Below are 17145 nucleotides of genomic sequence, written 5' to 3' on the forward strand. Positions count from 1 at the left end.
GTTGCCAATTGAGTCCACCCCAATTTTCCCCCAACAGGGACAATAAAGTACAATCCATTCCATACGACAAATGGTGCAGGGTGCGTTAGATGCCGAAATTTGTACGGAAGAAGAAGAATTGGTTTTGGAATTTTGGAACATCTCTAAGCAACAGTGGTGCTTAACCTTGCTTAAGCAAGCACAGTTAATACGTATTTGAGATTGTTATAGACTGTTCAGTTCAATACAGTTTGTTAAGATACATGTGATGGTCACATAAAAATCTTGGATGTATGACCCAAGGACAACTGGATTACTATGATTTTATTTGCCTCTGGTCTGTGGTCCACAAAGGAAGAAGATAAGAACATTTTTGGCTTTTTTGCTAATTCAACATAGGAGGCTTCCCCTGGTACTTCCTGAACAGTCTCTGTATGACGCAAGCATAGCACAAACACATAAACACACTAGCTCTGTTTCAAAACCTGGTGAGCGGCCTATTGAGGCATCATCATAGGTGTTCATATGAAGCATCATATTTTTCCACCATTTCCTGAACGCAGACAAGTTTACCATATACATTTTATTTAAATTGCCAAACAAAAAACATATGGCTCCTTAGTGCCAATAAGTCGCAATGTTCATGTTTCGACAGAGCCTCACCTGAGAAGGTTGATGGTTAGTTAGTTATGTTGATATCATGAACTACTTTGAGTTGTCATTACAGCTAGCAGCTGCTCAAGTTGAACCTGAACTCATTAGTACTCATATTTAACACTTGAAAAGGTTGTTGTTCTCCATTAGGATAGCTTGTTTCTGTAGTTTTTACATTACTTCTTATAGATAACGGACCCAGAAAACAGTCCAGTGGCAATCAGAATCATTATGGTACTGCCCAGTAGTTGATCAGGAAAACTGTGGATAATTTCCAGAGAAGGAATCCCAGAATCCCAGTTATGAGCAAGAGTTAAAAAATCCATCCAATATGTCAGACGAGACCAAAAAATGAAAAATAATGATAAAAGTAGTTGAATCTAATTAAAATAGTCTATTTTCTCCACAATATTTGTGTAAGATTAATTTGTATGCCCTTTAGATTATTACACTGTTAGCTTAGCAACATGCTAATGTCAAACTCTATTAGAATCAATAGAACGCAACAGTACCCGCACACATTTTCAGCCGTCTTGGTTCTGGAAGTATGTTTCCCATTAATTTTCTTCCATTTCATTAAATCCTTAATTAAAGTATTCTAGGCCATGAACCAAATCAACCAATTCCAAGATGAAAACAAACTTTAATTTGAAGTCAGGAAGTATTTAAAAATGGGAGAAAAAGACAAAGTTACAAGACTGTGTACTTAATGTGTAGGGAGACTGACACGATTGTGTCAATCAAAGTGCATCATGGTAGTGGATGGTCGCTGCAAGGTTATTTTGGTGCACTTTGTTTGGAGTGAATCTTTGATTGGTGGAGTAGTAAAGTTTGGGATCAAGGGTAGTATAGTTCTTCAACAAGATTACACTATTAAACATGAAGCTGAAATAACAAGGACTGATGGCTTCAACAGAAGCCTATAATATCAACAACCTCACGATGTTCACGGTAGGTCTGTCTTTAAAGTTCAGTAAGTTATCGATAATAATCAAATTCCCCTTAATTTGAAAAACAATTTTTACTTCTGGATCCCCATTGCTGCCCTCTATTACAGTATTACGCTGTTAGCTTAGCAACATGCTAACGTCAATCTCTTTTAGAATCAATTGTTGCCAAATTTGAAAAGCACTATTTGTGTGTGTTTGGAGTTGCTGCCTTGTAGATGGTTCCAAATCAGTCTCTTAAGCTGTTTCATTGCTGTTAGAATGCTGTCTTAAGGTCTTTGATTTCTCACCATGATTACAATTTTGAATAGAAACAATGGATTTCTGTGAAGCCATTCACACCTGGAGCAAATATTTGTGCTCTGAAAAAACTATTTTTTCTTTATGGTGCATCATTTATTTATTTTTTGAGCATTTCGATTTTGTCACGTTTAATTCGTAACATACAGGGCTTTGAGCAAATATATATAATACAAGTAGATGTACAGTACATTGCAATAAGATACAATCAGTATTGTTTCAATACATGATAACATATTTTAACTGTTAATATGAGTTTTTACATTCAATTCTTTCTAATCACCCCTCAGACTGTGTATCCATGATAATACTGTCAGTCGTCCTGCAGGCGAATTGAAATAGTTTGTGAAAGTGTCTCAAATGTTTTCTTTCTCATTGAGCAAATCAACAACACACAAGATTTTTAACATTGGTTAATGAGGTTGTCACAAGGACAAGGCCTGCTGAAAATAAAATATGAGTTACAGCACAGCTGAGTATTCGGATGATTGTTTCTCCATCAGTCCAAGTGCAAAACAGCTCAGCTTGAGTCATAAAAACATGACCAGAAAACTCATCCCCTGCAGACATGTCTAACCTTGCCAGGAATTCAGTTCCAAAGTGCACAGCTCTCAATAAGCTGGACAGTTTCCTCGAGAGGGACGCTGCCATCCTTCAACTAACTGGACATCTCCTGCTATGTTCACTATACAAACTCTTTAGCACCTTCCACCAATATGGGTTCAAATGGTCAGTGAAAGGAGTTACTTAACCTTCAGAAAGTGTTGACTGTCATCTTCAGGAGCTCAAACTAGATGTTTATATTTATAATTACATACTATTTTCATGAACTCTAAATCTTTTTTTTTAAACTTGGGCAAAGAGCAATCTGTGGATGCGCAAAAATGGGAGTTCATGTAAAAAAAATGGTGCAAGGCTTCATTTTCTTTTTTGAGAACAAAATTGGCACCTGCTGGTGAATCCCAAAAGTGCAAATGTGCAGACTGCGTTCTTTTTGCCAAGAAAAGACATGGTTCTTACATGTCTTCAGCGCAGTTTGTTTCTCACAAAAATAAAGGCTTTAAAAAAACATTTTCTTAACATGACCTCCCATATATGTTCGCGAATACACCCACTGTTCGTGCGCATCCACCCACAGATAGCGCAAGCAATCCAACCAACTCCCAACTGTGCGCTTCCCGGGTTTAAAAATTGCACTTAGATTTAGAGCTCGTATGAAAATAGAGCCCTTAATGTTTTTAAACTAGATACATTCATGCTAGGTTAAATTTATAACATATAACAGTTTAGCAAAGAAATGTAGCACATGGTCATAGCACATAATGTTGTCTCTAAAACGGATTAAAAACCAGAGCCCTTTATCTTTTTAAACTAACTACTTTTCATGCTGGGTTAATTTTGTGATAATAGTTTAGCAAACAAGACACAGCACATGGTCAAAGGGTGTAACATTGCACCTAATACGGGTACAACAGTAGAGACCTTATTGTATATAACTAGCTTCAACTCATGCTAGGTTAATCTAATGCTAAATAATAGTTTATCAAACAAGATGTAGCGCACGGTCATAGGGCATAACATTGTGCCTAATGTGATTACGAAAATAGAGTCCTTACTGTTTTAAAACATGCTACTTTTCATGCTAGGATAATTTTTTTATAAATAATAGTTCCGAAAATGAAACGTAGCACATTGTCATAGCACATTGCACCAAACACAGATACAAAAAGAGCCATTTATTTTTTTAAACTTGCTACTTTTCATGGTAGGTTAATTTAAAGTCTGGGTTTTGGTCTGACAGGACCGTGGCATCATCGTCCCATAACACGAGTATGAAAATAAAGCCTTTAATGTTTTTTATACTAGCTACCTTTTATGCTAGGTTATTTTATGAAAAATAATAGTTTAGAAAATGGTCATAGCACGTAACGCTGGCTTCACAGTAACATTACATTTTAGACTCATAATTTTCACATGCAAATGAGCTTGAGATGCGGCAAATGTTTGCCAGAAGTTTGCAGCTCTTCCCCGGTAGTGTTGAACCTGCAGCAGACCTTTGGCACCAATGGACAATTTTCTGCAAGTTTGCCGCAAAGCTCATTTGTATGTGAAAATAATCAATGGCGAATGTGTTTGTGGCGAAATTGCCATGCATTCTTGATTTTTCTAAGGGAAGGGATTTGTACCTTTATTGCTTTAAAAGCAAGTCATGAGACAATAAAGTGTGCCATATTCATGGCAGATGCCCTTTGGTATATATTGGAATCTGCAAAAACAAGATCAGCCTTGTTGGTCGTTTCATTGTTTCCATGCTTGTGTGTGTGTGTGTGTGTGTGTGTGTACACGCCAATACTGAGGAACTGATGGCAAAGGAGGTGTTGTTTTTGGGGACAGAAACAGGGAATTTTGGTCCAAATATGTTCAACTTTAAGGCCAAAGGTGGGGGGACAGGAAAAATCACCCCAAACCACAGGATGCACATGGACAGACCATGACAGCCAGAATACAGGATATGGAGGGAGAATGAAAGGAAGAGAGGTATGTGTTTTGTTTTTTTCATCAACCCCCCTTCCAGCATTAAGATAAAGCACTGTCAAACAGAAAACAGTTTAGCCATGTGGAAACTATAGTTGATATAAACAATATTTTGGCATTTTTCTATGAAAATGTGAGAGGTGTTTGCCCATGTCAAACTCATTGCCACAATGTTCCAGCATTGCTGTGCAGTTGATTTATTGTGTTACAAGTATGTTACAGTGCAGGTGGTTGCAAGGGTGCTTAGAGTTGTATTTAGCATGTTGCTATGCAGTTGCTACTTTGTTCTGGGTGATTGTTAGGATGTTGAGTGGTTTTCTAGCACATTGCTAGGAATTGCTGTAGTTTCTAGGGTGTAGTTGGTGGTTGCCAGGACATTGCTAAGCAGTTACTGAGGAGTTTTGAATGGTTTAAGCACATTGCTATGCAGTTGCTTGGTGTTTTCTTGGTGGTTGCCAGGTACTTGCTTACTGGACCATAGTCTGTGGGATTTTTTGCAAATTCACTTTTCATTCACCTATATAATATAATAAAGCCTGATGAGCATTAAACCATAATTAACTTTACTGTATGTAGTTTTTAATGTTGTCAACTCATTCAAAAAGGCTTCATGTATGTCCACTTTAAGTTAAGGTACCTTTTCATAGGTTACTCATGTTGAATAAGTTTTATTAAGCATTTAGATAATGTGAGGTAAAATGGTTCACTATTTGGCAAGGATTGTATGAGAGCCACCCTTTTTATTCATCTTGTTTTTACCACGTATCAATTATTTATACTGCATTTGCAAATGTCTTATTGGTTATCAATTAACCCCTTTATAAGCCCTTAACAAAGAGAATATTACTGTAAAGTGTTACCCGAAATCTACTGTGTGTCTGGTGGCTTAGAAAAGTCTTCTCAATATGCTACACGATTTGAGGTTTCATTCATGTCTGTTAAACAAATGTAGCTTTACACATTACAAGCTAGTTTAAAAATCTTGTTTGATATAATTTTCTTAGTAAAAACCAGTAATAACTTACAATAAGAGTGTAATTGGGCCCCTTTAATGCTGAAAAAAAGGGTTAAATTACAAAAACTTATCTGTGAAAAAAAATTCCCAAATCAAGATGGTCTATTTAAGCCTAGTGTAACCCGTCTAGTTTGTCATTTTGTAGAATTCTATGAAGTTTATTGGTTTTTATGGATTAGTTTATGAATTATTAAATATGCCAATATTCATGAAATCATCAAACTGAGTAAAATCAATCTGAAAGTTTTCACAAATTCAGTTTTGTGTGAAAATAGTGTTTTTCCATCATAATTATTGTGTTTCAAGAATGTGACCTCTCAAAGCCTATAACATTGATTTGTCAGGTAAACTGTTGACTCAAGCACTCAAACAAAGACAAAAACTGATCTATGAAATGTTTTTTCAATTATTTCCTATTATTACTCAAGACAATGGGGGTAGAGCAGTAAAACACAATCAAACGTGATCAAATGTGATTGTGAAAAATTTCCCAAATCAGACTCTATCTAAAACAAGTACATTTAATTGTAAATTTAGTTAATTGTAGCCAACAGTTGCAACTGGAAATGTGAAAGTGAAGAGCGCTTATTTGTCACCGTCCTGACTCATGGACCCCATTTTAAAAATGTTGACAGAAAAACAAACTGCTGTGAAATAATTCACAAATCAGACTGGTCAAGATGAGAGTGTTTTCAGTCTTCTAGGCAGGGATATAGCCAGTTGGGTGAAAGGTGGTAGCAATTCTATGGGCCCAAAGTTCCAGGGGGGCCCACAATAAATTCCAATCTGTATTATTTTAATAGGTAAGGGGCCCAGAGCAATAGTCAGGGGGCCCAGAATTTCTTGCTATGGCCCTGCTTTCAGATGTTCAAATTTTGGAGCTATTTTCATTAGAATATGAAGAGTCGTTCAATTTAAATGACTGATTCCAGAGCAGAGGATGATGTCATCTGAATTCACAAATCATGAAGAATAACATGCAACATTATTTACATGTCTACAACTCAACTCAACTCTCAACTAAATTTTATTTATAGAGCACTTTCAAAAACCACACTGGGTACTAAAGTGCTGTACATGGAGTTTCAAAAAATAAATTCACATACATATGTATGTATGTGATTTAAAATAGTGCATAGCGGGCTTATAATCAATCATAATCTGAATTTCAAACAGCAAAGTATCTTTATTGCGGTGTGTTATTAAGTGTTATGCTTGAGTAACGAGGCAGACGAGGAAATGCGGATCCAAACGCAGCTTGAACTTTATTAAACGAACCAAAACAGGAAAACACAAAGGAACAACCCACGATGGGGAAATAAACATAAAATGGTAAACTACACACGACATGAGCAAAACAGGGGACTCGAGGAGGAAACACACACACCGGGTTAACACCAAACAACGATAGACAAGGACTGAACCAAAAGCCAGGGTATAAATACATGAACATAGGAAAAAGGGACCAATGAACAAACAGAACTCAAACAAGATAACAAGGTGATTAACAGAAGTAAAAGGCAAACTAATGAGGACAGGTGAAAACAATGAACAGAGGAAACACGAACGCTAACAAAGAGACTATGGAGTTACATAAGGGACTAAAGTGAAAACTAAGAAGTGCAAAAAGTGACAAGATGGCAAACAAGAGGGCAACAGTGAAACAAGACAGGGTATTCATAACAGAGCCCCCCCTCAAAGGATCGGCTTCCAGACGATCCTAGAAGACAAAGACAAAAGACAAAAAACCCACAGAGAACAAAATGATGGCACCGGGGGCAGACAGGCAGACCAGGGGGGGCATAAGAACAAGGAGGCAGTCCAAGGGGCACAGAGGGCAGGCAGGAAGTCCGGGGGGGCCACGAGGGGAAATGAGACAGTCCACGGGGGCACAAAGGGAGATGAAACAGTCCACGGGGGGCACAAAGGGAGATGAGACCGTCCACGGGGGCACAAGGGACAATTAGGAGGCTGGGGTGGTATCGACCGGGCAGGGACAGGTTTGGGGGACCTGGGAGGAGGCCACTGGACAGGGACTGGGTCAGGAGGCCTGGGGGGAGGCCTCAGGACGGGAACAGGGTCAGGAGGCCTGGGTGGAGGCCACCGGACAGGGACTAGGTCAGGGGGCCTGGGAAGAGGCCATGGGACTGGGACTGGGTCAGGAGGTCTGGGAAGAGGCCACAGGACAGAGGCTGGCAGAGCCGTGTGAGGCGGAGCCAAGGAGGACTTCGGAGGCGGAGCCGTAGAAGACTTGGGAGGCGGCGCCAAAGGAGGCTTAGGCACGGCCGTGGCAGACTCAGGCGGTAAGGCCTTGGGCAGGTCAGGAGGCGGAACAGTGTTGGGCGGATCCAAGGGAGGCGATGGTGTAGAAGGCTCAGAAGGTGGAGCCACTGGAGGTGGAGCCGAAGGTGGCGAGGGCGAAGGAGGCTCTGAAGACGGAGCCAATGGAGGCTTCGAGGCGGAGCCGGGAGAGGCTCGGGAGGCTCCGGAGGTGGAATTGAAGGAGGTTCAGGAGGCGGAGCCGAAGGAGGCGAGGGCGATGAAGGCTCTGAAGGCAGGGCTGAGGGAGGCTCAGGAGGCGGAGCCGAGGTAGGCGGCACCGTGGGAGGCTTTAGGAGCGGAGACCAGGAAGACTCTGGAGGCTCTGGGGGCAGAGACGTAGGAGGCTCTGAGGGTGAAGCCGTCGAAGGCTTGAGTGGCTCGAGAGGCGGGGCCGGAGGAAGCTCGGGAGGTGGAGCCATAGGAGGTTCGGGAGGCTCTGAGGGCGGAGCCGTCGAAGGCTTGAGTGGCTCGATCGGCGGAGCCGTAGGAGGCTCGGGAGGCTCGGCGGGCGGTGCCGTCGAAGGCTTGAGTGGATCGAGAGACGGAGCCGTAGGAGGCCCTGGGGGCGGAGCCGTAGGAGACTCAAGAGGCTCTGGGGACGGAGCCCTGGAAGGCTCGAGAGGCGGAGCCCTGGGTGGCTCGAGAGGCCTGGAAGGCGAAGCCTTGGAAGGCTCGAGAGGTTCGAGAGGCGGAGCCCTGGGAGGCTCGAGAGGCTTGAGAGACGGAGCCCTGGAAGACTCGAGAGGCTTGAGGGGCGGAGCCCTGGCAGGCTCGAGAGCTCGAGAGGCTGGAGCCCTGGAAGCAGAGCTCTGGAAGCTGGAGGCTTGAGAGGCGGAGCTCTGGAGAGAGCTCGAGAGGTGGAGCCCTGGAAGGCTCTAGGGAAGAGCCTTGGAGGGAGGGCTCTGGAAGCTTGGAGGCTTGAGAGCCCTGGAAGGCTCGAGAGACTTGAGAGGCAGAGCCCTGGAAGGCTCGAGGGGCTTGAGGGGCGGAGCCCTGGTAGGCTCGAGAGGCTTGGGAGGCGGAGCCCTAGAAGGCTCGAGAGGCTTGAGAGGTGGAGCTCTGGGAAGCTCGGATGGCGGAGCTCTGGAAAGCTCGGGAAACTCGGATGGCGGAGCTCTGGAAAGCTCGGGAAACTTGGAAGGCGGAGCCCTAGAAGGCTCGAGAGGCTTGAGAGGTGGAGCGCTGGGAAGCTCGGAGGGCGGAGCTCTGGAAAGCTCGGGAAACTCGGATGGCGGAGCTCTGGAAAGCTCGGGAAACTCGGATGGCGGAGCTCTGGAAAGCTCGGGAAACTCGGATGGCGGAGCTCTGGAAAGCTCGGGAGGAGGAGCCCTGGAAGACTTGAGAGACTTGGGAGGCGGAGCCCTGGTAGGCTCGAGAGGGGGAGCCCTGGAAGGCTCGGGAGGTGCTGACTCTAGGATGGGCACGACCACTGGCGCTGGCTCTTGGATGGTCACGGTTACTGGCACTGGCTCTTTGACGGTCATGGCTACTGGCACTGGCTCTTGGACAGTCATGGCTTCAGGCTCGGGCTCTTGGACGATCGAGGCTTCTGGTACTGGCTCTCTGACGTCTGAGGCTACGGGCTCTGGCTGGGTTACCGTGGTAAGCGCCGGCTTGGGTTCGCTGGGCGCTGAGGGCAGAGCCAAGGGGGGTTCAGAGCATGGGGCTGTGGCAGGCGGAGGCTGGAGTGCAGAGACCTCTCCCTTTCTCCTCTTCCTCCGGGCTGATGCGACTGGCGAAGCTGGGATGTTGTTCCTGGTCAGCGTGGCTTCAGGTTCGCTGACCGTGGCTGGCAAGGGCTCAGGCTCGCTGACCGTGGTTGACGAGGGCTCAGGCTTGCTGACGGTAGAGGCCGTAGGCGCTGGTTCGCTCACTGTGACATGCGTGGCCGCTGGCTCGCTCACTGTGACATGCGTGGCCGCTGGCTCGCTCACTGTGACATGCGTGGCCGCTGGCTCGCTCACTGTGACATGCGTGGTCGCTGGCTCGCTCACCGGGGCAGGCGTGGGCTCTGGCTCGCAGACCGGGGCAGGCGTGGGCCGGGAGGCGGAAGCCTGTCTTCTCCTCCTCCTCCGGGCAGACGAAGAGGGCCGCGCTGGCTCGTTGACAGGCGTGAAAGGACGAACCACGGGCGAATGGAGGGTCAATACTGTGGGAGGCGCTACGGGGTTCTCCTCGATGATGTCCACTGTTAGAGGAGAACCGCAGGTCAGTAGGGTCTCCTCTACGAACGCGCGGAGCGTCCAGTCGCGCGTTGGCGGTGGCAACCGCTCCTTCAGCCCGTCACTCAGGTTGCCTCGGAAGAAGACCACAAGGGAGGAATTAGGGAAGTCTGAAACGTTTGCCAGGACAAGAAAGTCGTGGATGTGGTCTTCTATCGGTCGGTCCCCTTGCTTCAGGCAGAGCAGTTCGTAGTTCGCTCTTTGGACTGCTGGATCCATGGGTGGTCTATCGTTCTGTTATGCTTGAGTAACGAGGCAGACGAGGAAATGCGGATCCAAACGCAGCTTGAACTTTATTAAACGAACCAAAACAGGAAAACACAAAGGAACAACCCACGATGGGGAAATAAACATAAAATGGTAAACTACACACAACGTGAGCAAAACAGGGGACTCGAGGAGGAAACACACACCGGGTTAACACCAAACAACGATAGACAAGGACTGAACCAAAAGCCAGGGTATAAATACATGAACATAGGAAAAAGGGACCAATGAACAAACAGAACTCAAACAAGATAACAAGGTGATTAACAGAAGTAAAAGGCAAACTAATGAGGACAGGTGAAAACAATGAACAGAGGAAACACGAACGCTAACAAAGAGACTATGGAGTTACATAAGGGACTAAAGTGAAAACTAAGAAGTGCAAAAAGTGACAAGATGGCAAACAAGAGGGCAACAGTGAAACAAGACAGGGTATTCATAACATTAAGCTTATTCTAAATCTAAAACTGAATTAAATGTAAGTGCAGCGTAATTCTAGCAGGAAGACTAGCAGCTGTACATCATCGCAGCATTAGCTGGGTAATTCCCAGCCAATCACATGTAAGTCATTGCTTTATAAGTCTGCTCACAATCTATCACATTGCTGTTTCAGTGTGCTAACACGGCAACCTCCACCACCCCACCACCACCAGTTGAGTCCCGTCCTGCACAGGGGTAGGCTCCTCGCCCCTGCCTCCTATCTCTGGCAGGATATGACGGGTCCGTGTACTACAACTTCGGACCGCCAGACGGGGCCTACGCCAGACATTACTTTTGAGAGACATTACTTTTCTGTTTTATATTCATCAAATAAATTTCATCTTCAATTTCACTCAAGTCTGCGAGTCTTCCTGATAGAAATGAGAATTCATTGAAGTGAAAAGTTGTGCTAGTGTTCCACATCATACTTTTTATGCACGTGTTACATTTTTCCCTGATTAATCACAAGTGTTGACATTTCCTTTCAGGGAGATGAATTATGCTTACGCCCAAGAGGGCAGAGTTTATTTCTGGGTGAAAAGATGTTTCATGTTGCATGTGAGGCAGGGCCTTTTGTTATTTGATTGACAGTCCATAAATCCTGACGTAAGTGCATATTAAATATGGTTTAAATGTTTACTTCTACTCTAGACTGCTGGAGGGAAATATTAATAATCTAACAGACATTCACTTTGCTGACTAATGCTAACTTTTAGAGATACTTGCGATGTGAATAATAGCATTAATAAAAGATGACATGTATCATCTTAAACAAACATGCATGAAGCAGAAAGCTTGAAGTCTCCTAAACACAACATTCAACGCAGATGCAAATGTCCTGCTGGATTCGGATGTGACAAAATGCGTCTTATGGGCGGGGCCATGTCTCCTCTCATTTGCATATAGGTCACTCACGCTTTAAATGACTCGCGCAGCAGCCGGACTCTTCAGTGATGTCGATCTTTCACATCCTTCAATAAAGTCATCTTCTAAGTAAATTAGGCTTTAACCTAATTCGTTTTATCAATGTCTATTTCCTACGATCACACACCGGACTGCCTGATGAGAGACCATCCATCCATCGCAAGAGAAGCAGACCTGTTTAAAATGAATAAAACACAGACAAGACTAAGTCTCAAAATGTGAGTATAGCTTTTGTTTTCACTTTAGCATTTCTGGTTAATACTGATACTGATGTAATATGAGATAAAAAAAAAAAATACAATATAACCTCTGTTGCAGATAATATTTGCTCTACATTATTTTACTGTTCATCAGCATGGCACAGCAATGCCTGCAACAAGTCCAGCTAAATCTGAATCATTTTACGGTTACTGGATATCTATCATTACGAAAACAGGTGCTACAGTAACTGACTGCAGACAAATATGTAATATATAGGGCTTTGATACGAAATAGGGGTATAACGCTCCATCGATCTGTATCAATATATTGATCAAATAACCAATGATGCGATGTCATTTACTTTTCTGTATTATCATTTTTTTCAAGAACTGAAGTACCTGGTTTTGTTGTGGATTTGCACTTTTCAGAGAGCTCAATAAAATACTCAATAGTTTGGTTGCATTTGTGAGAGTATAAATGTAATTGATTGTGTAAAATTGGCACATAATATCAGAATATCGATCAAAGCCCCCTGAACCGAATCGAAATCGCATCACGGCAGACTTTGAGGTATCGGCAAACTCAGGTCGCTGGTTAAGAGAATCGATATAAGATTGTATCGTGATGAAACTTGTGATTTACACCCCTAATCCTACTTTACTCCAGTTTAGAAGCCATGAACTGGACTGTGTAGTGTATATAATGTATTACATGTTCATGATAGTGATAATCACTTGCTCTGATCATTTATGAAAACGGATGTCTGCTTGGTCTAACCCGACAGTACTTGTTCTACTGTAGAACTGAGGAGCATCTTAAAATGCATAGTATTCTTACTTTTTAGTTTTACAGCATATTATATTCCTTAATTTATTCTAATCTCTCTGTACTTTAAAACAATTTGTTAGTGTTGAATCAGTAAAGTTCTTTTTGGCAGTCATTTTTCAGTCAGCATCTCTTTACTGTATGTTGGTTTACTCTCAAATAAACGTTTTGAACACTTCCATATATTATATAGTAATACTACGTATTATGGTATATATTTGCAAAACATATAGTGATTGACCTGCACAATTCTCCCTGGTTGATCAAGATTTTTGTAGTAGTGTTTTGAATCAATCCCACTGATGTGTTGTGAGTGTTTGCTTGGTTTGTGTGTTCTTTTAATAAAATGTTTAATCAATGTAATCACCTTTGTAGGGAGCCACATAGAGAACAGTGAGGGAATTAATTTTCGAAAATAGTTTTTTCAGTCCTTAATTATTTGAGTTTCCCTTTGCAATAAATGAATAATTTAGTTTTACTACAATAACCGTAGTTTAACCTTGGTATTTGTGGTAAAACAATAGTAACCACAAGATTAACCATAGTTACTATAATATTACCATGATAAAACTATGGTTACTCTGTGGATACTAGAGGTTTATTGTAGGAAAAATATGGTTAATTATATCAAAACCATGGATTCTTGAAAAAATACAAAAACTCCTGGGTGCTACAGTATTACTGTAATAAAACCATGATGAAATTATTCAAAACCATTATTTCTGCTAAAATAAATAAATGAATAATAACATGGTTCCAACAATTATGGTTACTACAATATTACTGTAGTAAAACCATTGTTAATTGTATATTACAAATAAAAACAAAACATATTGCATGGAAACGCAAACTATTGCAAGGTAATGTAAAATTATTTCAGAAAATAAATTCCCTCCCTGTCATCTAAGGTGCCTTTTGTCTTCATTAGTTGTTCATGTAGTCTCCCAATTACTTTAAGGTAATTTTAGCTGCATGCATATTAGTTATAAAAGAATAAGCAAAATGCTGAGTATAGAGTGTCACACCGCAGGACAAAAAAATGTCATGTGATCTACCAGAATATGCTTAAAGTAGGGATGTCATAAAATACGAAATATATCGATAACTGATTGGCATGTTATTTTATTGATATATTTTTAATATATATATTAAAATTTGCCGACATTTAAATTAGAAGCCCAATTTGCTTGCTTTCTAAACACTCAGTTGGGCTCTGTATAACAGTCTGGCATAATTGTGTTGGGAGACCACAAGAGGGCGATAGACTGAAGCACCAACACACATACAAACACACAGGATGACTTGAAGCAGCACATTAGATGGCAGTCCAAATTTACGAAAGTTTACAAATTTTACTTCTTCAATTCTTTAAATGCGCAGACTGAACGATTAGAAATGGCAATGTTTATTATGCAACTTTGGCCAATATATCTAGATAACCAACAGGAAAATCTTCAGTTTATCGATGCGTGAAAAAGGTGTTGATACCATGTCTAGTTTAAAGGCATTTAATATGAGTCAGAAATGTTCAGGATGTTTGTTCATTGTGAGAAGGAGCTTACGTTTCTTGCTTTCCTCTTTTTTTAACTAGGATGACCACCAGAGAGCGATGGCGAGTTTACAGGCGCATTAGCCTCATGTTCTTCTTGGCCATAGTGACACTTACCGTCGTCCAGAAAGGAAACATCAACTCATTACAAGACTTACAGACAGAAAGCATTGAGAGACAGACACGTATGGAGCTCATGGCAGAAAACAATCTGCAGGAAAAGGGTCACCTTTTGGCTCCATTGAACTTCTGGAAAAATAAGGTGCAAAAAGTGGAGGCCACCACAGAACATACCAGAATCACCCAAGACCAAGGTCCCACAACCTGGGATATCACCTATTCCAACTGCAGCGCCAACCTCAACTTCTCTTCTTCTGAGTGGTTCACAGGACTTGAACCCAATTTCAAGCAATTCCTGCTCTACAGGCACTGCAGATACTTCCCTATCCTTATGAATCATCCAGAAAAGTGTGCTGGGGATATCGAGTTGTTGATGGTCATCAAATCGGTAATAACGCAATACGATCGAAGGGAGGTGATTAGGAAAACCTGGGGCAAAGAGCAAGTAATAAACGGCAAAAGAATCAAAACCCTCTTCCTTCTTGGGACATCTTCCGATGACAAAGAGAGGGCGAACCACCAGAAGCTTCTGGAATATGAGGATTACATTTTTGGAGACATCCTACAATGGGACTTCATGGATAGCTTCTTCAACCTTACCCTCAAGGAGATCCACTTCCTGAAATGGTTCACCACCTACTGCAGCAAAACCCGCTACATCTTCAAAGGAGACGATGATGTGTTTGTCAGCGTTCCCAACATCTTGGAGTACCTGGAAGACAGCCAAGACATGGGCAAAATCTTTGTTGGCGATGTTCTCTTAAAAGCCAAGCCCATTCGCAAAAAGGACAACAAGTACTACATCCCACATGCCTTGTATAATAAGACCCACTACCCACCGTATGCTGGTGGAGGCGGTTTCTTGATGGGCGGCCCTCTTGCACGTAAACTCTACGGAGCATGTGAAACTCTGGACCTCTATCCCATTGATGATGTGTTTCTTGGGATGTGTCTGGAGGTGCTTGCAGTGGCCCCAATAAAACACGATGCCTTCAAAACATTTGGGCTGGTCAAGAATAAAGCCAGTAAGCTGAATAGAGAGCCATGCTTTTTTAGGAGCATGATAGTGGTACATAAATTGCTCCCTCCAGATCTCATAAACATGTGGGAACTGGTCAATAGTGACTTGGTCTGTGCGGAAAAAATTGACATTTTATAGATCAAGACCGAGTCTCTGAATTGATAATCAAAGGAAACTAAATGAAGAATGTGCAAGAAGAAATTTGAGGTTACTCAAATGCAAAGTATTCCTTTTTTGAGGATATTACTGGACTATATTTTAACCTAATTTATGTACCAAAGAACAGAAATGTAATTTGAATAATGTGAATGATGGTTCTGATTCACAAATTTCGAATTTCTGTTAAAATAGTTTGCAAAACCATTATTATGTAAATTGTCACATAATTTACTCAAGAATGGTTTTATGCAGTGTTCAAATTGTGCTCTTGGTGGTGCCTTTATGCTGCATTCACTTTGTGTCGGAATTACTGTTATTACAGTATGACAACTCTTGAAATTCTGCTTGGAGCTGTTCATGTCTTTGGGAAGATATTAGTTCAATGGCGATACTCATAATGCCAAAATATCATTACATTAATTAATGATCTTGTGAAAGAATTCAGAGTTTACAACATGGAATTGTGAGTTGTACATAGGCGTGAAAGCTTTTTACAAGTTGAAATCTCATAATTACGGTAATTCCGACATAACGTGAACGCTTCATTAAATGAGGATCCATTCTATAGTTTCACACCTTGTCTACACCGAGCGCATCCGTTGATGCTACGCGATGCACCGCAACAGCTTGAGGCTGTCTACACTGGATGCGTCGTTTCGAACATTCGAAACCATTTATTTGTGTTGTTGGCAGTAGTAGAGCCAGCGCATGCAGTTCAAAATGGAACGGGACACCCGTTTACTGTCGGCGCGATGGACGCTTCCGGTGTGGACAGCATCACTGATTATAATAGGGTTCTATTGCTTTTGACAGGACGCGACATGCCTTGTCAAAAGCATTTTCCGATTAAAAAAATCTAAAATAGGTGGGATCATAGACAGTGTTGTGTTATTGCAGGACAATACATTGAAAAACATTATAGTTTTATGTTTTTAGTAATCTAGTTTCAATGAAACGCCTTTTGGGGGGATCCCTTAACTCACCCATCCCCCCCTCAGTTCGAACACTGGTTTTACAGGCAATTTACTCAGAAATTAATTCTGTTCACATTTCATGAATGGGGCACAATATGTGCAAATGTTTAAAGGGTTTATGGAATTTATTCAAACTTTTTCAAGGACATTAAGGCTTCAGACCTCACCAAGTATGTGATTGTCCCAAATAGGAGGAAACGTAGTGTCTACCTCACCAATTTTGTTTCAGCTGCCCCTCTGTGGAGGAATGTTATCTTAACATTTGTTTTTAAAGTGCATTCAGAAAATGTACCATGTTACTAGTGATGCAATGATGTACATCTCTCAAATTACATGGCATTGTGTTATTAACATACAATTGAAGGAATGTAAACCTTTATGGTCATATGAAGTGTAACAGATTATTTGATTTTCTCATAGGCTTGAGATGCGTTTGGTAGAGGGTTTACTTTAAAACTGTGAAACAACAAACTGCTGGTACATGTAAATGATTCATTAATTTATGAAATTCCTCCTTGGATTGGGAGGGTGGAGTTTGGTGTAGGATATTTAATTGTACTTTAAGGTTACGTAAAACATTGACATTTGTAATCCAGACTACGTGGTGTGATTGTGTAAACAACAAAAGGACTGGAATGAACAAATTGTGAT

At 42.0% G+C, this 17145-nt stretch overlaps 1 protein-coding gene across 1 annotated transcript; it reads left to right on the top strand.

Annotated features, from left to right (window-relative positions):
- The first annotated feature begins 11694 nt into the window (after window positions 1-11694).
- b3gnt7 (UDP-GlcNAc:betaGal beta-1,3-N-acetylglucosaminyltransferase 7) lies at window positions 11695-17145 on the top strand. Its single transcript, XM_052124166.1, has 2 exons — window positions 11695-11863; window positions 14263-17145. Exons 1-2 carry the CDS (start codon window positions 11748-11750, stop codon window positions 15497-15499), a joined length of 1353 nt encoding a protein of 450 aa, XP_051980126.1. The 5' UTR covers window positions 11695-11747; the 3' UTR covers window positions 15500-17145.

The sequence above is a fragment of the Xyrauchen texanus genome, chromosome 50 (assembly GCF_025860055.1).
Source record: "Xyrauchen texanus isolate HMW12.3.18 chromosome 50, RBS_HiC_50CHRs, whole genome shotgun sequence".
In the NCBI taxonomy this organism is placed as follows: domain Eukaryota; kingdom Metazoa; phylum Chordata; class Actinopteri; order Cypriniformes; family Catostomidae; genus Xyrauchen; species Xyrauchen texanus.

Excerpts from the sequence above, each read along its gene's own strand:
- b3gnt7 (XM_052124166.1), top strand. The coding sequence starts at position 11,748 with ATGTCTATTTCCTACGATCACACACCGGACTGCCTGATGAGAGACCAT. Across the intron at positions 11,864-14,262 it reads ACAAGACTAAGTCTCAAAAT|GATGACCACCAGAGAGCGAT; the intron begins GTGAGTATAGCT and ends TTTTTTAACTAG.